At 48.1% G+C, this 25,123-nt stretch overlaps 1 protein-coding gene across 7 annotated transcripts in view; it reads right to left on the bottom strand.

Moving 5' to 3' along the window:
* The window catches only part of ttc38 (tetratricopeptide repeat domain 38), a 95,520-nt gene that overhangs the window by 19,774 nt on the left and 50,623 nt on the right, over positions 1-25,123 (bottom strand). For 6 of the 7 annotated variants that reach the window (XM_086008935.1, XM_086008940.1, XM_086008938.1 and 3 more), the window contains 3 exons: positions 24,376-24,457; positions 21,899-22,064; positions 6,829-6,988 (listed from right to left, as the gene is read on the bottom strand). In XM_086008935.1, coding sequence (XP_085865061.1) covers positions 6,829-6,988; positions 21,899-22,064; positions 24,376-24,457 — 408 coding nt within the window. Of the gene's footprint in view, positions 1-6,828; positions 6,989-17,331; positions 17,496-21,898; positions 22,065-24,375; positions 24,458-25,123 lie in introns of those variants that run through there. The other variant, XM_086008941.1, reaches the window with a different exon arrangement.

The following is a 25,123-nucleotide window of genomic DNA, read 5'->3' on the forward strand; positions in this document are numbered from 1 at the left end:
GCTGGTGTTGGGGCTGATTGTGATGGGATTCTGAGGACCAAGATGAGAGAGTATAAAGTCCTCCCATGCTGATGGAATAAATGGCAGGTGAAGTAGAGATCACAGAAGTGATCTGTCAATGGTGAGAGAGGTAATGAGGTCAGACTGGATGGAGACTTGTGTAAAGACTTGCAGCATGGCGAATCTGTTGTGGAAATGCAGTGAGGAAGAGTTTATGGCTGAGGGAAGATATCTCTGTAAGTTGAGAGCTTTGACTGTACATTTGAAGCTGTCAACTCACCCGCTGTGAAAAAAAACCTTTCCCACCCGACCCGCCACCGATCACGCTCGTTGATGCCTCACAAAATTCCGGCCTTAGTCACCATATGGTTTGTAGCCTTGATTTCCCACATGCACTTTTGCAAAAGGGAGGATGAGCATATAGCAGAGTTTCACCCTGTCCTTAATTAACCTGTGACTTTCACTCAGAGGGTGGTAAACCTGTGGAATTTTCTACCACAGAATGCTGTGGAGGCCAAGTCACTGAATATATTTAAGAAGGTGATAGATTTCTAGACTGTAATGAAATCTGTTTGGCTTGCCTGTATTCGTTTTGCACTCATGTATACTACCCTCCCCCACACGGTGTATAGTTTCACTTCCTCTTTCCTGACTAACCTGGAAGGTTCCAGGTCTTGGCTCTTGGCTCCGCCCCTGACTTCTCTTACTTAAATATCCCAGGATCTGTATGACTCATTCCTGTGAGCCAGTCGGTGTGTTGAGATGTAAGCTCTGATCTTAGTGATTAAAAGCCAACTTGTTTAAGTTTATAACTTCTAGTTTTGTGGTTATTGAAGGCACATCAATTATAATCACTAAAGAATACTAGGATGGATCGCCTCCTAAAAGCAGAGCGTCTGGACTTGGATCCACATTCTGCTGAAGCATCAAATCAATTTGGACACTGGCTCAAATGCTTCGAACTCTTCGCGGGGGCCTCATCCGCTAGCGAGGTAGATAAACTGAGTCTACTGACTACTCGCGGAAGTCATCGGATTTATTCGTTCATCCGGGACGCCACCTCTTACACGGAGGCCATCACTATCCTGAAGGCCCAATACCAGAGGCCGGTAAACGAAGTGTACGCCAGACATCTGCTGGCTACACGCAGGCAGCGACCTGAGGAATCAATGGACGATTTCTTACAGGGCCTAAAGGACTTGGTCCGGGACTGTAACTGCAAGGCCGTGACGGCCAATGCGTACTCTGACGAATTGGTCCGCGATTCCTTCATCACGGGCCTCAAATCGAATTATATCCGGCAGAGACTGCTGGAGAAGGAGGTCCTGGACTTAAAAAAGGCAGTGGCCACTGCGTGATCGCTGGGCGTGGCCCAGAAAAACTCTGACTCTTATTCTTCCGGCCATGCGGCCCTCACCGCCTCATGCGCGCCGAGCGGGCCGCCATCTTGGAATCAGCCATCTTCCCCATCCAGGTCTCAGACCAGCTCTACACCGCCGGAGTCCCCACACACAAGTTCAGCCAGGAGTCCTACTACAGCGGCAATGTCTCGAGGCCCGAAATGCTACTTCTGCGGCCAGGCCAAGCACCCCAGACAATGATGCCCAGCGAAGGACGCTACATGCTTCAAATGTAAGAAAAAGGGGCATTTTAGCAAAGTCTGCAGGGGGAATCCGATTTCCAACTCCGTCACTGCCTCGTGCGTGCCGTGCAGGCCGCCATCTTGGGATCCGCCATCTTTTCCCGACTCAACGGCCGCCCAGGGCCCAACAGTGGCTTCGATCATGGTGGATCAATCCAGGCCACACCCGTTGACAAAATCTATGATGGACATACAGGTAAACGGGAATTTAACGAAATATTTAATTGACTGTGGGAGTACCGAGAGTTTTATCCACCCTAGCCTGGTACGGCGGCACTCATTAACGGTAACCCCTACACGGTGCAGAATTGCTATGGCTGCTAAGCCCCACACTTCGGACATTTTGGGCTACTGTGTGGTAACACTGACTGTAAAAGGCACGGACTACAAGGATTTTAAACTCCTCGTGATGCCAGAACTCTGTGTTAATGTAATCTTGGGCCTGGACTTCCAGTGCCACCATGAAAGTGTCACGCTAGCATATGGCGGGTCCCAGCCGCCACTCACAGTCTGTGGCCTGTCAACCGTAAAAATCAGCCCGCCCTCTTTATTCGCTAATCTCGCTCCGAATTGTAGGCCCATAGCGACCAAAAGTAGACGGTACAGTCTGGAAGACAGACACTTTATCAAGGTGGAAGTGGACAGACTCCTGCGGGAAGGCATTATTGAATGCAGTACCAGTCCGTGGCGTGCCCAAGTAGTCATAGTTAAAAATAGCGAAAAGAAACGGATGGTAATTGACTACAGCCAGACTGTTAATATTTATACCCAGCTGGACGCCTACCCTTTACCCCGCATATCAGAAATGGTCAACCAGATTGCGCAATACCGAGTCTTCTCGACTATCGACCTCAAATTCGCGTATCACCAGCTCCCCATTAGAACGGAGGACCGCCCATACAACGCCTTTGAGGCGAACGGACGCCTCTACCATTTTCTCAGAGTGCCCTTCGGGGTAACAAATGGGGTCTCGGTCTTCCAACGCGAGATGGACCGCATGGTTGACGAGAATAAACTACAAGCTACCTACCCCTATCTGGACAATGTCACTATCTGCGGGCACAACCAGCAAGACCACGATCTAAATCTTGCGAGATTTTTAAAAACTGCCCTAAAGCTGAATCTAACCTACAACGAAGACAAATGTGTCTTCAACACAACCCGTCTCTGTATCCTCGGCTGTGTGGTGGAAGATGGGGTAATTGGACCGGACCCTGACCGATTACGCCCCCTAAAGGAACTGCCCCTGCCACACAATCCCAAAGCTTTAAAAAGGTGCCTGGGATTTTTTTCGTATTATGCCCAACGGGTGCCCAATTACTCTGATAAGGCCCAACCCCTCATTAAATCGACGTCCTTCCCACTATCAGCTGAAGCTCGGGAGGCTTTCACCAGTATCAAACAGGACATTGAAAGGGCTGCACTGTGTGCAGTGGACGAAAGCATTCCCTTTCAAGTCGAAAGCGATGCGTCAGACTTTGCCTTAGCTGCGACCCTCAATCAGGCTGGGAGACCTGTGGCCTTCTTCTCCCGAACCCTTCAGGGACCTGAAATCAGGCACTCTTCTGTCGAGAAGGAGGCACAGGCTATAGTGGAGGCAGTGCGGCACTGGAGACACTACCTAGCCGGCAAACGTTTCACCCTGCTCGCCGACCAGCGGTCGGTGGCTTTCATGTTTAATAACAAAGGGGGAAAATCAAGAATGACAAAATACTCAGGTGGAGGATCGAACTATCCACGTTCGACTATAATATTATGTACAGGCCGGGAGCCCTTAATGAACCCCCAGACGCCCTATCGCGGGGAATGTGTGCCAGCATTCATACGGACAAATTACAGGGTCTCCACAACGACCTCTGTCACCCAGGGGTCACCCGACTATACCATTTTATAAAGTCCCGCAATCTGCCCCACTCCATCGAGGAAGTCAGGGCAATGACCAGAACCTGCCGCATCTGTGCGGAATGCAAGCCTCGTTTCTACAGGCCTGACCGTGCACACCTTATCAAAGCCACACGGCCATTCGAGCGCCTAAGTCTGGACTTCAAGGGATCCCTTCCCTCTGCCGACCGTAACGTATACTTCCTCAATATCATCGATGAATATTCCCGCTTCCCCTTCGCCATTCCCTGCCCAGTGCCACGGTCATCAAGTGTCTCTGTAATCTATTCTGCATGTTTGGCATGCCGAACTACATACACAGCGATAGGGGGACGTCATTTATGAGTGACGAACTGCGCCAGTTCTTGCTCTCAAAGGGGATAGCCACTAGCAGAACCACTAGCTACAACCCCCGGGGTAATGGGCAAGTGGAAAGGGAGAATGCTACTGTTTGGAAGGCTGTCACGTTAGCCTTAAAGTCAAAAGGCCTTCCGACCTCCCGCTGGCAGGAAGTCCTCCCAGACGTGCTCCACTCCATGAGGTCTCTGTTATGTACTGCCACTAACGCTACCCCTCACGAAAAGATGTTCGTTTTCCCCCGGAAATCCACCTCGGCCATATCTCTACCCGCGTGGCTGACGTCTCCGGGGACAGTACTTGCGGAAGCACGTGAGAGGCCATAAAACGGACCCCCCTGTGGAAAAGGTACAGCTCCTCCATGCAAACCCTCAGTACGCCTATATCGAATACTCTGACGGGCGAGAGGACACTGTTTCCATAAAAGACCTCGCTCCCTCGGGGAGCAGAGAGAACGATGGGAGACTACCCGAGGAAGACCTACACCAAAAAGAGACAGGACGCCCAGAGGTATCAATACCCAACTTTAACCTGGAGGACACTGCAGATAACCTGGAAGACACTGCGGAGGCCCGGACAGCGGAGGAACCAGAATCCACTCCTCTAGGGGCACCCCAACCGGCTTTGCGCCGATCACTGAGAACCGCAAAACCTCCTGACAGACTCACTTATACCAACTTTTAAGAAACATCACCCCGATGGACTAAATCTAAAGAAGGGGTGAATGTAATGAAACCTGTTTGTCTTGCCTGTATTCGTTTTGCACTCATGTATATTACCCTCCCCCACACGGTGTATAGTTTCACTTCCTCTTTCCTGACTAACCTGGAAGGTTCCAGGTCTTGGCTCTTGGCTCCGCCCCTGACTTCTCTTACTTAAAGATCCCAGGATCTGTATGACTCATTCCTGTGAGCCAGTCGGTGTGTTGAGATGTAAGCTCTGATCTTAGTGATTAAAAGCCAACTTGTTTAAGTTTATAACTTCTAGTTTTGTGGTTATTGAAGGCACATCATAGACGTAAAAGGCGTCAAGGGGTATGGGGCGAGAGCGGGAATATGGTATTGAGATAGAGAATCAGCCATGATCATATTGAACGGCAGAGCAGGCTCGAAGAGCCGAATGACCTACTCCTGCTCCTATTTTTTCTATGTTTCTAGGTGACTATTAATTTTATCCTGTATTATGGCCTCTAGAAGCTTACCATTACCATTGTCTTTGGTCCTCGCCACAAACTCTGTTCCCTAGCCACCGACTCCATCCCTCTCCCTAGCAACTGTCTGAGGCTGAACCAGACCGTTCGCAACCTTGGTGTCGTATTTGACCCCGAGATGAACTTCCGACTACATCTCCACTCCATTGCCAATAGCGCCTACTTCCACCTCCGTAATTGCCCGACTCCACCCCTGCCTCAGCTCAGCTGCTGCTGAAAATCTCATCCATGCCTTGGTTACCTCGAGACTTGACTAGTCTAATGCTCTACTGGACGGCCTCCCATCTTCCACCCTACATAAACTTGAGCTCATCCAAAACTCTGCTGCCCGTATCCTATCTCGCACCAAGTTCCGTTCCCCCATCACCCCTGTGCTCGCTGACCTACACTGGCTCCCTCCATGGCCGCACTCCTTCCTATCTCTGTAACCTCCTCCAGCCCTACAACCCTCCGAGATCTCCGTGCTCCTCCAATTCTGGCCGCTTGCACATCCGCAATTTTAATTGCTCCACTATTGACAACCGAGCCTTCAGCTGCCTGGGCCCTAAACTCTGGAATTCCCTCCCTAAACCTCTTTGCCTCTCCTTCTTTAAGAAGCTCCTTTAAAACCTACCTCTTTGACCAAGCTTTTGGTCATCTGTCCTAATATCCTTACGTGGCTTGGTGTCAAATTTTGTTTGATAACGCTCTTGTGAAGTGTCTTGGAGTGTTTTACTATGTTCAAAGGTGCTATATAAATGTAAGTTGTTGTTGTTTAGTTACTATTGTGCATAGCTAAACGCCCAGCCATAAAACTTCTTTCACGGAAGCCTTGAAGCAGGACAACTTGCTGCCTTCTTGGCTTGGAGAATCGTCTGTGGTGGAAGGTGTGATGGTGGCCCTAATTCCACCAGGTTGTAACATCGGCCAAAATACATGGTTTATACCTGTTCAAGCTTCATAAATCCCGTAATACACGAGACTACGAAGAAGAAAGCAGAAGAAAGAAGGCTCTGACCACAATCGTTCAAACATCCTTCGATATGGAAGCTGGGGCAGAGCTTCCATATTCAGAAAGGGAAAAAGGAACAAACCGGTCAGCATAACATCGGTAATGGTAAGCTTCTAGAGGCCATAATACAGGATAACATTAATATGCACCTAGAAAGTCATGGGTCAATTAAGGACAGCTAACATGGATTTATAAAAAGTAAAGCACGTCTGACAAATTTAATAACATTCTTTGAGTAAATAATGGAATTTATTAATAAAGGAAATGCAGTGGATGCTGTGTATGTGGAATTTCAAACATCGCTGCATGGGAGGCTTGTTGATAAAATTAAAGTACATTAAAGTAAAGGGAGTGCAACCGCATGGATAGGGAGTTGGTTAAAGTCCATGTAGGAGGGAAATCGCGAAGAAATTTTTCACACAAAGGGTAATACAAATCTGGAATTCTCTCCCCCCAAGCAGCTGTGGATGATAGGACAATTGGAACTTTCAAGACTGAGGTCAATAGATTTTTGTGAGGTAAAAGTATCAAGGGATTTGGAGCAAAGGCGGCTAAATGGAGCTGGGTACAGATCAGCCGTGATCTCATCGAATGGCGGAGCAGGCTCAAGGGGCTGATCGGCCTACTCCTGTGCCGAATGTTGGTATTGCTTGCACAGTCTATTCTCAGGACCAAAGTCTGTTTAGTTTGACATCTGAGTCTGGTTTCGGCTGATATAGGTCATTCTGAAAAGTTATTGCAAAATACCTGTGCATTACTGCCTCCAATGTTCTGGATCTGGTAACGAACTGGATTTAACAGATCCACAGTGCCACTATAATTTCCATTTGCAAACTCTATTATTGCCTGACAGATGGGAAGTCCCAAATCTCGACCAAGCTGGTGTTGATAGTTCTCACCAGGAGTTCTGAAAAATAAAAAATAAAACAAACAACATTCTCCAATCTGAGACACTGCATAATGTCTGATGTGAATTGAATTCAGACTTTTCTTTCCATAAAGATCACCTTGCATTTTTTTCAGAAATGGATTGAAGCAGATTTGTTATTGTAGATGAACAGAACTCAATTGGAAAATTGGAAGACCTGACCCGAGACCTCACCATAGGTTTTCCTCACAAAGGAAGAAATTTGCTTTCTACATTTTCTCTGCACCAATGTGATACCACCAGAACAAAATGTTCCTTCACAGGATTGTCTTCAACTGTTTAAGATTTACCTCATGACCAGGTATCAGATAATTACCAGCACCTTCATTCCAACTTTGGGAAACACAATAAAAACAAATCATTAAACTAAAAAACAAACACAAGCAGTAGGGATGCTCCAATAAACTCCAGCACATGAAACCTTTGAAAGGTTTAAACCAAGTTAACAAAAGCAAAAATTCCTTCATCAGCTGCATTTAAACCCTTAGGCAGCAAAATTTGGTTATGTCACGTTACGGGGCGGTAACTGAATTAACACCAGACATTTAGTGCCCAGCGTGGGAGTAGCGCCCTGGCGAGGAAACGCAGCGCTCTCTCGGGCACTCCACTTCCTCTCGGGCTGGTGTCAGGGACGCAAAGCACGGTGGCGCCGGAGCGCAATGCGGCTGCTCCGCGTAGCGCTGAGACGTTTCACCGCCCCTTCCCTTCCGTTAAAGGGGAGGGAAGCTGCAAGCTCTGCAGGCCATTTGACGGCCTCCACTAGCCCACCAGGGGGGCGTGGTGCCGTGGCCACAGCTGACATTGCCCGCGGGAGACTCACGGGGCGCAGCCGAATTTCTGTTGCGGGGCGCTAAGGGGTCGTGTCGCTCGCCGATGATGTCATCGGCAGATCTGCAATGGCCAGGGGCGCTACCGGTGGGCAGCGGCGCTATCGGCTAGCACATCAGCAGCGCCCTAGTGAATTTCTTGGGAGGCTTCACCAGGCGACAACTGTTCTGCCCCCCGTTAGCGCCCCTGGAGGCACTAACGGCATGTGCAAAGGAGGCAAATTTCGCATATCTGCATAAACTGCATGATCGCTGCTGCATTCCTCCTTAATGACACATCAGTATAAATTAGTCTATCATTTCTTGCTTTGAACAAACAATGTTAAATTAATGAATTACTAAAATGAGTTGCCAATTTTATAAATAGACAACCATTCAAGTCCAGATATGCTGCATTTAGACAATAGGGGGGCGATTTTCTGACGTCGGAGGAGGCGGGTTTGGCAGCGGGAAAGGCAGGAACAATGAGGGCGGGTTGGAAGACGCCTCCAACCCGCCTCCGCGGGATTTTGCCGGTGCCGGTTTTGGAGGTCGGGAAATGGTCCCGCCTCCAACTGGCCATAGCGCTAGTTAACATCATTAAGTGCTCGTGATTTTTCGAGCATTTCGGCGTGTTCCACAACCCTCCTAAACCATGCCAGCTAAACCTGGCGGGTTGAATCGTGGGTGGTCTCCTCACAACTACAGGTCCAACAATAAATCATTTATTTCATCAAGGATTATTTGCAGGTGCCAGAACTTTGCTTTAAAAGGTCTTTGAGCACTTTTAGAAGGCCTTCCGAAGTCCGAGATGCTACAGCTTGAATCTATCAACTGTGGGACCTCCTTAGAAGACCCTCTCCCCGCTTGCAATGAGCGCTTCCCTAACGAAGGCATCTGCAAGCAGCGTGGGAACCATTCGTTTTCTTTCTCCATGGACCTCAGATGAGGATGAGGAGCATCCACGGCAGCAGCAGAACCAGGCAGCTCAGCAGCAGGAGATCCAACCTGCTCAGGCAGCTCAGCAGCAACCGCAGCAGGAGCCCCAACATCCTGCTTAGCCACCTGATACTACACAGGGCAGAAGGCGCCAGCACATCAAGGCACCTCGCCGCAGGAGATACCCCAACAGAGGGTTTTCAGACAAAGGATGAGTTACCTCAACATGAGTGAGCAGCAGTGCCAAAGGAGGCTGAGACTTTTGCGAGAGGTTGTCCGAGAGATCTGCGGAGGGCTGCAGCAAGACCTGCTGCCCAGAGGAATGGGTGGACACCCCTTACCAGTGGCTGTCAAAGTTGTTAGATCCGGGTATCTTAATGTTGTGTCCTTCAATAATCAGACAAAAGACTGCAGGGAACGATCAACAGGTGTTTACTGAATGAGGGTTCAAACTGCAACTGACTGTACAGATCACTACTCAGGTTTATATACAGGTGTGGTCACTGCCGGTACTACAAGATACAGGAGCTGTAAAAAGCAGTTCTCCCCCTTAAAGGTACATACATTACAATTCCTCCCCTTTTAGATTAACAGTACCATAACACTCATTTAACAATTAAATATCAAACTAATTATAATTAACACTTTTAACATGCAACATTAACTGAAAATAGTCTATTTATAAATTCAGTCTTTGGGGAGGCTTCCTGATTCTTTCTGGATAACGCCTGTCCCGAGTGTCTCGCTCTTGGTGCGGAGGCGATTCTAACACCCTGTCGTCAGCTTCCAATGCTATTGTTTCTGAGGTAGATGCGACCTGTTCGTCGGGTTCCTCACCAGGTACGTATGGCCGAGACATGGGGTTGACTCGTTCCTGTGACTCTAGGATCTGGTCAGCATGGCGTCTCACAATGTTCTCCCCAACATCCACTGTGTACATTAGTGGCCCCTGCCGTGTGCATATCGTTCCCGGTTGCCATTTCTCTGTTCGGTAGTCGCGGGCCAAGACTGGTTGCCCTACATTGAAGCTCCTTGTCGGCTTCTCATTGATGTGTTGGAATTGCTTATTCTCAACATCTCTTCGTACATTTGGTCTGAGCAAATCCAGACGAGATCTCAACCTTCGGTTAAAGAACATCATGGCCGGGGCCTGGTTGGTGACTGCATGTGTCGCATTTCGGTAGGCTAACAGGAAATTGTCCACCTTATGCTGCAGTGGAATGTCGTCATCGCACATGGCCTTTACTGCTTTTTTAAAGGTTTGTACGAACCTCTCAGCCAATCCATTTGTGGCTGGATGATACGGGGCAGATGTGTAATGCCTTACCCCATTCCTTTTCATAAATCTTCAAAACTCTTCGGACACAAACTGTGGTCCATTATCAGAGCAAATCTGCTCTGGCAAGCCGTTCCTGGCAAAAATGGTCCGTAGGACTGCAATCGTTTTCTCCGTGGTGGTGGAGGACATTTTTATCACCTCAGGCCATTTCGAGTGCGCATCCACGGCTATTAAAAACATTGAATCCATGAATGGACCAGCAAAATCAATATGCACCCGTTGCCATGGAGACGAGGGCCACTCCCATGGGTGTAGAGGGGCATGTGGTGGTGCATTTTGGACCTTCTGGCATCCTGAGCAGCTCTTTGTCAGGTCCTCGATTTGCTGATCGATCCCCGGCCACCACACATAAGCCCTAGCAAGGCTTTTCATTTTCACCCCTCCCAGATGACCTTCGTGAAGCTCATTGAGCACTCTCTCCCTTAACTTGGGTGGAATTACCACTCGGGATCCACACATCAAGGTCCCCTGGCATACTGACAGCTGTTGTCTTCTGGATGAGAATGCTGGCAACAGTGAGTCGCCATGTGCTAGCCATCCCTTCGCCATCAAATCATATACCCGAGATAGTGTCGGGTCATTTCGGGTCTCCTTCTCTATACCAGCGTTAGTTACTGGCAAGCATTCAATTATAGTCGAATGAAATATTTCGACAGGATCCACTGCTGGTGCTTCCTCCGCAGTAGGCAGTGGCAGGCGTGATAGCCCATCAGCGTTTCCATGCTGTTTTGTGCCCTTATACTCGATATCATATTGGTGCGCCCCTAGAAAAAGGGACCATCTTTGTAGCCGTTGCGCAGTCATCACCGGAACGCCCTTCTTTGGATTAAAGATGGAGACAAGTGGTTGGTGGTCAGTCAGCAAGGTGAACTTCTGCCCGTGCAGATAGTGATTGAACTTTTTCACTCCCCACACTAGGCTGAGGGCCTCCCTGTCAATCTGGGCGTAGTTACGCTCAGCTGAGGTTAGTGACCGAGACGCAAAGGCTACTGGCCTCTTCGAGCCGTCCGGGAATTTGTGCGACAGCACCGCTCCAATGCCATAGGGTGATGCATCACACGCCAACCGAATTGGTAGTGCTGGGTTGAAATGAGCCAACACCTCTTTTGATGTGATCAATGCTTTGCTCTTCTGGAAAGCTCGTTTACATTCGTCACTCCACTTCCATGGTACCCCCGTTTGCAGTAGGGTGTTCAGTGGGTGTAGTATGGTAGACAAATTCGGCAAGAACTTATGGTAGTAGTTCACCAGCCCGAGGAACGACCTCAGTTGTGACACATTTTCCGGTGCTGGAGCCTTGACTACTGCCTCAATCTTTTCAGGGGACTTATGTAACCCCTCTTTATCAATAACGTGGCCACAATACGAGATCTGCTTCTGGAAAAACTCGCATTTGTGGCGATTAGCTCGGAGCCCATATTCCTTCAATCTAGTGAGCACCTGCTCCAGGTTGGCGAGGTGATCACTGTCATTTTCGCCCGTGACCAGGATGTCGTCCAAATAACACTGGGTCCCTGGAATCCCTTGCAGGACTTGTTCCATTGCCCTTTGCCAAATAGCCGGAGCTGATGCTACCCCGAACACCAGCCGGTTGTATTGATAGAGACCTTTATGAGTGTTGATCGTGAGGTACTGTTTCGAGGCTTCTTCTACCTCCATTTGCAGGTACGCCTGGGCCAGATCAATCTTAGTGAAGCATTTTCCTCCAGATAGCGAGGCGAAAATATCTTCAATCCGCGGAAGCGGATATTGTACCGTGTGAAGGACTGGGTTCACTGTCACCTTAAAATCCCCACAGATGCGAACCTTCTTTGGTTCCCCAGGCGTATTACTCAACGACCTCTTCATTACAGGAACAATGGGTGTAGCCCACTCGCTCCAGTCCACTTTGGACAGTACTCCTGAACATTCCAAACCTTCCAGCTCTGCTTCGACGGCTGGGCGTATCGCATAAGGTACCGGTCTGGCCTTAAAAAACTTTGGGCTTGCATTTTCCTCTATTTTGATCGTCGCTGTTATGCGTCCCTGCTGGAACACTTCTTGTGCGTCAGTTAGCATTTTTGACAGTCGTCCAGGTGTGACGTCGTCATCCTTTTTGGCATCTACAGTCAGTGCTTGTATGGAATGCCAATCTAGCTGTATCTTCCGGATTCATTCACGTCCTAGTAGTGGTGGTCCTCCATCTGGCAATACATATAGGTCCATTTTTGGTGTTTCCTTGCCGTTATATATAACGTTCACCCTTATTTTTCCTTTGGGGTAGACTTTTTGCCCCGTGTACGTCTTCAAGACAATCTTTGTATCTCTCAAGGGTATATGTGAGAATAGCCGCTTGTAGTCCCTTCAGTTTATGACTGTTAAGGCTGATCCTGTGTCCAATTCCATTTTCACTTGGACTCCTGCTATCTTGAGTGTGCCCCAGATAGTTTGGTGATCCTCCGTTTTGATCACATTATGTAGTTTCAGACAACCCAGCTCATTGCTTCCGGAGTCTGTATCACTCTTCTGTTCGTCTGAACTACTCTCCGTCACCTTATGTACCTTCTTGTACTTCTCCTGTGGAGATTTCTTGCTGCTGGTTTTCTTTTCCGACCTGCAGACTCTTGCTATGTGTCCTACTTTTCCACACTGTCTGCACACTTTGTCCTTGAACCAGCAATCCTTATGGTCATGTGTTGTTCTGCCGCAGCGACAGCACTTCACTGTTCCGTATGACATTTCATTTGTGCCATATTCTTGCGGTCTCCGTTGTATCTCTGCAGCGCCCCGTGCGGCTGCTTCGTGTGATACTGCAATGCTGAAAGCCTTGTCCAGCGTAAGATCCTTTTCTGATAGAAGCCGTTTCTGGGTTCCTTCACTTTGAAGCCCACACACAAACTTGTCCCTTAAAGTATCTGCTAGTCCGTTCCAAACTGGCAGTGTTTCGATAGCTTGCGCAGTTCCATTAAATACTCAGCATTACTTTCATCTTTATGCTGGTTCCTTTTGTGAAACTTAAATCTTTCTACTATCAGCAGCGGTGTAGGGTTTAAGTGGTCCTGTAGGATTGACACTATGTTTTCAAAATCCTTTTCTACTGTTTCTCTGGGGTTACTAGGTTTCGTAGTAAGCCATACGTTTTTGCACCCATTGAATTCAACAATACCAGCGCTTTCTTGTCATCTGGCACTTAATTCGCCTTGCAGTATACTTCTATGCGTTCGACGTATGTCATCCAATCTTCGACTTCATTGTCGAACGCTGTGATACTGCCACTCTTCGGCATTTTTGGGTGTGGTTAGACTGGCTTAAAGTGGTGTCTCCCGCGCTTTCCTTTCTTCCCCGCTGTGGCTTAAAATGGCGTCTCCCGCGCTTTCCTTTCTTCCCCGCTGCGGCTTAAAATGGCGTCTCCCGCGCTGCTGCCAACGCCGCTCTCGGCGGTCCTCGTGGCAAATGGCGACGCCCTGTGGGTTTCGTGCGCTGCTCCTGCGCTGCTGCCAATGCCGCTCTCTGCGGTCCTCGTGGCAATGGCAGTGCCTTGCGTTTTCCTGCGCGCCTCTCTCCCCCGTTGACGCTGCTCGGCCCTTGAACACCGGCTGCGCTCTGCTCTCTCTCGCCTCTCTCCCCCATTGACGCCGCTCGGTCCTGAACACCGGCTGCGCTCTGCTCTCTCTCGCCTCTCTCCCCCGTTGATGCTGCTCGGCCCTTGAACACCGGCTGCGCCCTGTGCGCTCTGCCCTCTCTCTCTCCCCCGTTGACGCTACTCGGCCTTTTTCTGTGCCGCTCGGTCGGCTCTAGCCGCCGCTGTCCGGGAAGGGTCTGCGCAGCACCTGTTGCCAGCCCGTTTCGCTGGACCACCGTGACTGGAAAGCCAAGCCTGGCTCTCGACAGCCTCCCCTGCGATGCCCGTGCTTCTGGACTCGACCTCCTTCCACTGTTCTCCAGGAGCGAATCCCTGGGAGGTGATGCAGAGTTGCAGGTAGGTTCGAATCTTTGTCGTCGCCAATGTTAGATCCGGGTATCTTAATGTTGTGTCCTTCAATAATCAGACAAAAGACTGCAGGAAACGATCAACAGGTGTTTACTGAATGAGGGTTCAAACTGCAACTGATTGTACAGATCACTACTCAGGTTTATATACAGGTGTGGCCACTGCCGGTACTACAGGATACAGGAGCTGTAAAATGTAGTTCTCCCCCTTAAAGGTACATACATTACAAAAGTCACCACCGCACTCAACTTCTTTGCCTCAGGCTCCTTCCAGGGTCATCAGCAGACATCAGCGGCATCTCCCAGTCGGCTGCCCACAGTTGCATCACGCAAGTTACCGATGCCCTTTTTGCTAAGACCCACAATTACATCCAGTTCTCAAGAGAGCAAGCAAGTATAACCACCCGTTCGGTTGGCTTTGCAAATATGGCAGGCATGCCAATAGTGCAGGGCGTAATAGAATGCACACTTGTGGTCCTTAGGGCGTCCCATCACAACTCAGCTATCTTTGTCAACTGAAAGTGCTTCCACTCCCTCAACGTACAGCTGGTGTGTAACCACAAGAAGGAGTTCTTGCATGTTTGCGCCAAGTTCTGTGGTAGTTGCCATGACTCTTTCATCCTGCGGCACTCGAGTGTTCCTCCGCTTTTCAATCCACCAAACCAACTTAACGGATGGGTCCTTGGTGACAAAAGCTACCCCCCTGAAGAAGTGGCTAATGATGCCGATCAGGAGGCCAGCTAACGAGGCTGAAGAGCGCTAAAACGCCAGCCACACTTCGACCAGGTCCATCATCGAGCAAACCACTGGGTTGTTGAAGATGCGCTTCCGTTACCTTGATCGATCAGGTGGAGCCCTGCAGTATACACTATACAGGGTCCAGAATAGTCGTGATCTGCTGTACACTTCTTCTTCTCAGGCAGTCCCTTGGAACCGAGGATGACTTCCTTCCACATTAAAAATGAGTTCTCAGGTGACTGATGAGTCCAATGCGGGACCTACAGTCTCTGCCACAGGCGGGGCAGACGGTGGTTGAAGGGGCAGGTGGGTGGGGTGCTTGGGTTGATGTGCACTCCTTGTGCTGCTTGCTCCCGGCGAAGAGACTCGAGGTGTTCGGCGCCTTCCCGGATGCTTCTCCTCCACTTTGTGCGGTCTTGGGCCAGGGATTCCCAGGTGTCGGTGGGGATGTTGCACTTGTTCAAGGAGGCTTTGAGGGTGTCCTTGGAGCGTTTCCTCTGTCCACCTAGGGCTCTCTTGCCGTGTAGGAGCTCCAAGTAGAGCGCTCGTTTTGGGAGTCTCATATCGGGTATGCGGACAATGTGGCCCGTCCATCTGGAGCGAGAACACTGACGTTGGCGCGCCTATCCTGCCAATGGATTTGCAGGATTTTGTGGAGGCAGCGTTGGTGGTACCTCTCCAGTGCTTTGAGGTGCCTGCTGTACATGGTCCATGTCTCTGAGGCATACAGGAGGGCGGGTATCACTACTGCTCTGTAGACCATGAGCTTGATGCCGGGTTTGAGGTCCTGGTCTTCAAACACTCTCTTCCTCAGGTGACCGAAGGCTACACTGGCACACTGAAGGCGGTGTTGGACTTTGTCGACGTCTGCCCTTGTTGACAGTAGGCTCCCGAGGTATGGAAAGTGGTCCACGTTGTCCAAGGTTTTGTCGTGGATTTTGATAATCGGGAGGCAGTACTGTGTGGCGGGGGCAGGTTGGTAGAGGACCTTTGCCTTACGGATGTTTAGTGTAAGGTCCATGCTCTCGTACGCTTCGGTGAAGGTGTTGACGATGGTTTGGAGTTCGAACTCCGAGTGTGCGCAGACGCAAGCGTCGTCTGCATACTGTAATTCGACGACAGAGGATGGGACGACCTTGGATCTGGACTGGAGGCGACGGAGGTTGAACAGTTTCCCATTTGTTCTGTAGATTAGCTCCACTCCAGCGGGGAGGGCGAGATGGAACATTTCAGCAAGCAAGATCGAGAAGAGCGTTGGTGCGATGACACAGCCTTGCTTGACCCCGGTCCGTACGTGAATTGGGTCTGTAGTGGAACCGTTGGTTAGGATCACGGCTTGCATGTCGTCGTGAAGCAGGCGGAGGATGGTGACAAACTTTTGAGTGCAGCCAAATTTGAGGACACTCCATAATCCCTCATGGTTGACAGTGTCGAAGGCCTTTGTGAGGTCAAAGAAGGCCACGTACAGCGGTTGGTGCTGTTCTCTGCAATTCTCTTGTAACTGTTGCACAGTGATGATCTTGTCCATTGTTCCCCTTAGTGGGAGGAATCTGCATTGCAACTCTGGGAGGAGCACTTCAGCCACTGGGAGGAGATTGAGGAGTATTCTTGCAATGACTTTCCCTGTGGCAGACAGCAGGGAAAGTCCTCTGTAATTACCACAATCAGACTTGTCACCTTCCTTGAAGATGGTCACAATTACGGCGTCTCTGAGATCCCCCGGCATGCTCTCTTCCTTCCAGATAAGAGAAATATGTTCTTGAATTCGCGCCAGTAGTGTTTGTCCGCCATTCTTTAGCGCCTCGGCAGGGATTCCATCTGCTCCTGAGGCTTTGTTGTTCTTCAATTGTCGGATGGCCTTTTCAACCTCATGCCGGGCTGGGGTTGTGCTGAGATGGTGGTGGGTAGCATGCTGTGCGTCGAAGACAGACTCTCGGTTAAGGAGATCTTCGAAGTGTCCTTCCAGCGGGCACTGACTGCCTCCCTGTCCTTGGTAAGTACCTCTCCGTTCTTGACCCACAGTGGGGTAGGACCTTGGGTGCTTGGGCTTGGTCTTGACTGCGCTAAAGAATCCACGCACATTGTGGTTGTCGGCTAGCTGCTGGATCTCCTGCGCTTTCTCCACCCACCATCTGTTCTTTAGGACGCAAGTTTTTTGTTGGACCTCGGCCTTCAGGCGTCTATAGAGCTGCTTTCTTGCTCTTGAGTTGTGTTGCTGTTTCCAGATCAGAAATGCCTTGTGCTTGCGGCTTATTAGCTCCTGGATCTCCTGGTCGTTCTCGTCGAACCAGTGTTGGTGTTTCCTGGTCGAGTGACCGAGCGTCTCTTCACAGGTGCTGATTATGGAGGCCTCGAGTGCAGACCAGGCGCTGTGGACACTCTGTGTCTCTGCATCACTGGGAGTCGTCAGGTTGTTTGTGAGGCGCAGGCTGAATAGGGCTTTCTTAGCAGGGTCTTTGAGTGCTCCAGCATTGATTTTCCTGCGGCATTGTTTTTGTTGCCGCCAATGTTTTGGAGCAACAATGATGGAGATGACAGAGCGGATTAGGTGGTGGTCTGTCTAGCAGTCGTCAACTCCTGTCATGGCGCGGGTGATGCGGACGTCCTTGTGGTCCCTCACTCAGACGATGACGTCGTCCAGCAGATGCCAGTGCTTAGAGCGAGGGTGCTGCCATGAAGTCTTGTACTTGTCTCTCTGATGGAACAAGGTGTTGGTTATGATAAGGCCATGTTCTAAGCATTTCTTGGCTAGGTTAGATTGGGGAATGTTACTTAAAGGGTTGACGGTGGATAGGCAATGGCAAACATTTAAAGATCGCATGGATGAACTACAGAATTTGTTCATCCCTGTTTGGCATAAAAATAAAACAAAAAAGGTGACACAACCGTGGCTAACAAGGGAAATTAGGGATAGCATAAGATCCAAGGAGAGGGCATATAAATTGGCCAGAAAAAGCAGCAAACCTGATGATTGGGAGCAGTTTGGGATTCAGCAAAAGAGGACAAAGGGATTAATGAAGAGGGGGGAAATAGAGTATGAGAGTAAGCTTTCAGGGAACATAAAAACTGACTGTAAAAGCTTCTATAGATATGTGAAGAGAAAAAGATTGGTGAAGCCAAGCGTAGGTCCCTTGCAGTCAGAATCAGGAGAATTTATAATGGGGAACAAAGAAATGGCAGCCCAATTAAATGCATACTTTGGTTCTGTCTTCACAAAGGAGGACACAAATAACCTCCCAGAGATGTCAGGGAATATAGGGTCAAATGAGAGGGAGGGACTGAATGAAATCAGTATTTGTAAGGAAATGGTGTTAGGGAAATTGACGGGATTGAAGGCTGATAAATCCCCAGGGCCTGCTAATCTACATCCTAGGGTACTTAAGGAAGTGGCCCGAGAAATAGTAGATGCATTGCTGATCATCTTCCAAATTTCAATAGACTCTGGAACAGTCCCCATGGATTGGAGGGTAGCTAATGTAACCCGACTATCTAAAAAAGGTGGGAGAGAGAAAATGGGGAATTATAGACCGGTAAGCTTGGCATCGGTAGTGGGGAAGATGCTAGAGTCCATTATAAAAGATGTAATAGCAGAGCACTTGGTAAACAGTGACAAAGTCAACATGGATTTACAAAAGGTAAATCATGCTTGACCAATCTACTGGAATTTTTTGAGGATGTAACTGGTAGAATAGATAAGGGAGAACCAGTGGATGTGGTGTATTTGGACTTTCAGAAGGCTTTTGATAATGTCCCGCATAAGAGATTGGCGTGCAAAGTTAAAGCACATGGGACTGGGGGTAAGGTACTGACTTGGATAGAGGACTGGTTGGCAGACAGGAAGCAAAGAGTTGGAATAAACGGGTCTTTTTCCAAGTGGCAGGCAGTGACCAGTGGGGTACCGCAGGGATCGGTGCTAGGACTCCAGTTATTCACTAGACGAGGGAACTAGATGTAATATCTCCAAGTTTGCAGATGACACAAAGCTGGGTGGGTGTGTGTGCTGTGAGGAGGATGCAGAGAAACTCCAGTGTGATTTCGACAGGTTGGGCGATTGGGCAGATGCATGGCAGATGCAGATGCAGTATAATGTGGATAAATGCTAGGTTATCCACTTTGGTGGCAAAAACAGGAAGGCAGATTATTATCTGAACAGCAATAGATTGGGAGAAGGGGAAGTGCAACGAGACCTGGGTGTCCTTGTGCACCAGTCACTGAAGGTAAGCATGCAGGTGCAGCAGGCGGTTAAGAAGGCAAATGGTATATTAGCCTGCATAGCGAGAGGATTCGAGTACAGGAGCAAGGATGTCTTGCTGCAGTTGTACAGGGCCTTGGTGAGACCACACCTTGAGTATTGTGTGCAGTTTTGGTCGCCTTATCATGGAAGGATGTTCTTGCCATGGAGGGAGTGCAGCGAAGATTCACCAGACTGATACCTGAGATGGCAGGAATGACGTATGAAGAGAGGTTGGGTCGATTGGGCTTGTATTCGCTAGAGTTTAGAAGAATGACAGGGGATCTCATTGAAACTTATAAAATTCTAACAGGACTAGACAGACTAGATGCAGGAAGGATGTTCCCGATGGCGAGGGAGTCCAGAACCAGGGGTCACAGTCTAAGGATAAGGGGTAAGCCATTTAGGACTGAGATGAGGAGGAATTTCTTAACCCAGAGAGTGGTGAACCTATGGAATTCTCTACCACAAAAGGCAGTTGAGGCCAATTCATTAAATATATTCAAGAAGGAGTTAGATATATTTCTTAAGGCTAAAGGGATCAAGGGATATGGGAAGAAAGCAGGGACAGGGTACTGAATTTGGATGATCAGCCATGATCTCATTAAATGTCGGAACAGGCTCGAGGGGCCGAATGGCCTACTCCTGCTGCCATCTTCTATGTTTCTATTTCGTCAGGAGGAGGGTACCGTTGGAGTGCACTGTTTGTGCACTGCACAACATCGCACACCGTCATGGCTTGCAGCTTGCTGATGAGCAAGTGGCTCAGTTCCAGCCCTTCTCAGATGAGGATAAGGAGGCTGAGGAGGAGGAGGATCTGGAGGAGGAGGAGGTCAGAGCACCGGAGTATCGACCAGCAGCAGCGGCAGCACGCGAGCACATGGCTGCCTGGGATAGAAGGGATGAACTTATCATGGCCAGATTTGCATAGGTTGCCCAAGTTGGCACATGCCCTTGGCTCCACCCTAAGACATCATTGACAATGGACATGACTCCCTGGCCTCCTTTCACTCAGGCCACCAACCTGACAACACAAGTGTGGCGGAGCCCGCAATGTGGAGCTGTCTACAGCGAAAGAACAGATGCCATAACGCCAACATTTTGGCATCAAATCATTTTAATGCTTTCCAACAGGGATGGCATTTCATCAATACACAGAAACATTCTCCCAATCTGCACACAGATCTGGAGGTTATATCCCTTGCCAGCTGTACCCACACAGCCTTGGTTTCTTTGGGAGGCCTCTTCCTCCCAGATGAGTGGAAGAGTACCTCCCTGCTAGCTGTCACCCCTCAAACAACATCCGAGAGCCTTGAGGAGGCCCTTACCTTGGAATTGGACATCGTGGTTTCTCAGAATATGTTGCAGGTAGTGCAGCATAGGCATAAATCCTGTGGAATGAGCCAAGGCAGCAAGAAGTAATAAAATCAGACTGGAAAAGTGCTGTCAACAGAGGCGGGTTTCAGTCCCAAAACACTAATTGACCAAGGACATCCCACACCTCTGAAATCAAATCAAAAAATCTCAATTTTTTGTAAACTATCAGTGGAGGCGGGTTTCAAACCCACCCAAACCGAAACCCACCTCCAGTGAGAAAATCGCCCCCTAAGTGTACCTGAGCAGCACAGTACAAATGTAACTTGCTGCTGTTGATGTGTCCTGTGGTCAAATCCACTTGTCTGAATGGCACATCTCACTGGAACCCATCCTCTATGTTCCACAGTTACTCACTTGTACACAAGTGTGTAGTTTTGCCCCAGTAAAAGATTTTTCTTTTCACCTTGAATTTTCCCTCTGATTATTTTCCCGTTTACCCCTTCTCTTTTGATGGCAGTGAATCAGTTCCACGAGTGGTTGTCGGTGTTCTATACCTCACCCAACTGACTGTTTTGGACTGTTATTTGGCTGTGGAGGTCAGCATAACAGTTTAACCCTGTCTTCATGTGATGTCCACACATGCATTTCCAAAATATATCACTGGAGAGGGACATTGGCCAAAAGAGATCCCAAGACTGACTGCAACATGGCTGAGGTTGGCTAATTCAGCACAAACATGTGACCTTCACACTTACCCAGTGAGCAATCAGGAGCCTCGTGGTCAAATACAAAACTAATTCAAATGTGTTATTGTTCACTACCTATTTTTAATTTTCTTTAATAATCAGAGGATTAAGTCATGCTCACTATCTCTGCTCTCTAGAAATGAACTGCTGCTACATTAGCAGGGCTGAAGAAGTGAATTCACTACACCGCATTGGCAACAAATACAAGTTATTGCAACCCTGGGCTACAAGGTTTTATCTCCCTGACTCAAAATGCAGGAAAAAGTAGACAGTAATTTTATGAATTTGGTTGAATGTGTGTGAAATTAAAAGTCACAGCTAAAACTGATTGAGCGACATCAGGAATAGCACACTGTAATTCAGTACAGTGGCCTAACTCCCAATTTCATTACATTTTTGATTTATTGGTGGGTGGGACAACACTTGCGCTTGTTAAAGTGAGGATAGTCAACACTGGTTAGTGGAATATTTGTGGCTCCCAGTGTTAGCAGCATGCCCACTGGGAACTGAATTGAAATCGCTAAAACTCTTTTTACTATTGACCCTCAGGACAGCACTGTAAGGAGACAGCCAAAGTATGGGATTCAATTCTATCCCAGGCCTTGAGCTGGAATGACGACATCTATGCACAATACCACCTAGAACACTAGAGAAGGTGCTTGTTGTTGAATTTGTACATTTTGAAATATTTTCCCTTTCCATCTTTTACTATGCTTGTGGTATACCCGTCCTGAGAGAGTAGGTAGCGAACCTACTCTTAGACCTTTAAATGGCTAGAAGTATTCAATTTACAGACATGCTTACTGGGAGAGTTCTTGCAGTGATGTGATGAACCGATTTGTGCTCTCAGTGTCTTTAGCTCCAAGCAGGGACATCAGTATATGGGAGTCATTGAAGATAAAAATGTGGTCTTTGGCGTGATTCTTGGTGACTCTGACAAGTTCCTTCCAGTGGTTGTCAACATTAATACCTGTGGGAAACTGTACTGTCAGTAATATAAGGATCTGACTTGTTCTTTCAATCCTTATAATTATCATTTAATTATGTGATCAGCAATAAAATCACATGTGCATAATGGAAACAACAAAATCCATTAAAAAAACCAGTCCGCTTCTGGGTGTGAGTGATACTGATCTCCAGGTCTCATTAGCCTCTCTCTAAAATTCTGTAACACACTTCCCAAATTGCTCTCTGCTACCTTCCGCATCTCTTTTACAAAATCCTGATTGTTTACAGTTGCCCACCTCCCCCAAACCAGGACCCTTGACAACTTCCATCCTGAAATCTCCTCCTTTCTGACTGAGTCTTATCATTGACAAACTCTTCATCCTTGGTGCTTTTAACCAGGCCTGACTAATTTGACGGTTTTGATCATCAACATAATAGCTTTTGATTATTTCTTAATTTCCTTCCCCCTAAATATCCCTCTACTCATCTTTTTGTCTTCTCTTTTGCCACTGGAAAAATCTGTCTCTGAACTCCCTCAGCAGCACAATCTCCAACTTCCAATTCCCTCACCTTTGGCTCATCATCCACTCTGGCACGGACACCTACATCAAATTGTTCCAGAATTGCTTCTCCTACACTTTTGCCTCCCTTGTCCACACAGCTCCCAGATAGTCCACCATTCCCATCATTGCCCCCAGTAAAACAGCCACCTCCATGGACTCAAGTCCATACTTTCTACATTTGAGTACAAGGGGTATATGACTGACCTGGCTGTTGATCACCAGATTTGGCTCAAACCGCTGAAGAAGTAACAATGATCCCTCTCTGCAGCTAATTCCTCCTGTTAATCGAGAGTCATCCTGGAGAGCAAGAACAACTGCAATCCTCTTCTCCATCACAAGTGGCTCCTCAAACCAAATTTCCTCGAACCTTCCACTGTCATCTTTAATAGTAGAGGTGAGTGAGGAGCTTGTGGAACCGTAGATGTTTACAGCACAAAAAAAGGCCATTCAGCCCTTTGTGTCTGTAACAGCTCTTTGCAAGAGCAATCCAAAACTATCCCACAGCCCCAGTCTCCCCCAGTGTCTTCTCTGTTTCAAATATTTATCCACTTTCCCCTAAAAGATGCAATGGTCTGTGTCTCAACTACACCCTGAGCAGAACATTACAGACTCCAATGACCCTCTGCATAATGAAATTTCACCTGACCTCTCTCCCCACTCTCATAGTGACAATTTTACATTGATGAGTCCTTGTCACTAACTCCCCAGAGGAAATACTCTTTCCCTATTGATCCTATCAAAACCCCTTCTAATTTTAAAAACCTAAATTTAATCTCCTCCGTTCTGTTCCGGGGAAATAGCACCAATATCTCAAATCTCTACTCATAACTATAGTTTCCCATCGCTACAATCACCAGGGTGAATCGATGCTGTTTGGTATGGTTTTAATGTCCTTTCTATAATGGGGTGTCCAAAACCGCACAGTACTCTAATCTATGATCTGAAACAGGCCAACAGAAGTTGCAATAAATAGAGGTTAACACATACAATTAACAGGGTTACCAAAAAGGTATATGAAAAGAACCTGTGAGGCCTGATTAAGAATTACATAGGATACACGGCACAGAAACAGGCCATTCGGCCCAACCAGTCCATGCTGGCATTTATGCTCCACTGGAGCCTCCTCCCGTCTTTCCTCATCTAAATCTATCAGTGTAACCCTCTATTCCCTACTCCCTCATATGCTTGTTTAGCCTCCCCTTAAATGCATCTATACTATTCGCTTCAACCACTCCCTGTGGTAGTGAGTTCCACATTCTCACCACTCTTTGGGTAAAGAAGTTTCTTCTGAATTCCCTATTGGATTTCTTGGTGACTACCTTATATTGATGGCCTCTAATTATGCTCTTCCCCAAAAGTGGAAACATTCTCTCTGTATCTAATCTATCAACATTTTTCATAATTTTAAGACCTCTAATAGGTCACCCCTCAGCCTTCTTTTTTCAAGAGAAAAGAGACCCAGCCTGTTCATCCTTTCCTGATATGCATACCCTCACATTTCTGGTATCATCCATGTAAATCTTCTCTACAGAGGTTTAAGGAGCAAATCCAGAAAATGGGACCTAGGTGACTGAAGGCACAGTGGCCAATGGTGGGGCGAAGGGGTGTGGAGGGCGTGCACCACAGACCAGAGTCAGAGGAACAGAGAGTATGAAGGGGGGTTGTAGGGCTGGAGGGAGTTAGCGGTAGAGACAGACGAGGCCATGGATGGATTTAAACACAAGAATGAGAATTTTTATTTTGAGGTGTTGGATAAAGGTAAGCACTTACCTTCCATTTGGAGTCGATGCAACATAGAACTTGTGTCCACCATATCCAGCATTGATCCAGATTTGAAACAACCTGGGTAAATCTGCATATGGTACAGATAAAATAACAATAAGAGACAACAGAAAACAAGGGAAAGGAAACAGTGAAAGACACATGCATTCAACAGAAATACTAAAATAACATTAAAAAAGCAAAAGCAAAATACAGCAGATGCTGAAAATCTGAAATAAAAACAGAATGCTGGAAATACTCAGCAGGTCAGGCAGCATTTGTGGCGAAACAGAGTTAACGTTTCAGGTCAATGACCTTTTATAATAAAATAAAATACTTGTATTTACATAACACCTTCCACATTGAAATTTCTGTAAGTGTTTCACACAATGAATTACATTTTGAAATAAAATGGCTGCTTTATAAACAACACAGCAGCCATTCAGTGCCAATATCACCACCCACTTTGATCCAGGAGGCAGTCACACCCCTCAGGTTAGGTAGTGGTCCAGGTCTGGTTAGTGGTCAGGGACAGGAGGGTGTGACTGCAACTCAGGCAGGTAAGGGGATTCCAGGTGCAGTGCTGGAGGAGCCTCAGTCATTGCCCTTGTCCAACAGGTATGAGGTTCTTGCTGCCTGTGTGGATGAGGGAAAAGCCTGCAGGATGGATGAGCAAGCTGACCGTGGCACCATGGTGCAGGAGGCCATTCAAGTGGGGGGAGTGAAAGGGAATGTAGTTGTGGTAGGGGGACAGTAT

This window comes from Somniosus microcephalus, chromosome 16 (genome assembly GCF_052327205.1).
Source record: "Somniosus microcephalus isolate GS21.2 chromosome 16, FLI_Smic_1.0, whole genome shotgun sequence".
NCBI classification, from domain to species: Eukaryota; Metazoa; Chordata; class Chondrichthyes; order Squaliformes; family Somniosidae; genus Somniosus; species Somniosus microcephalus.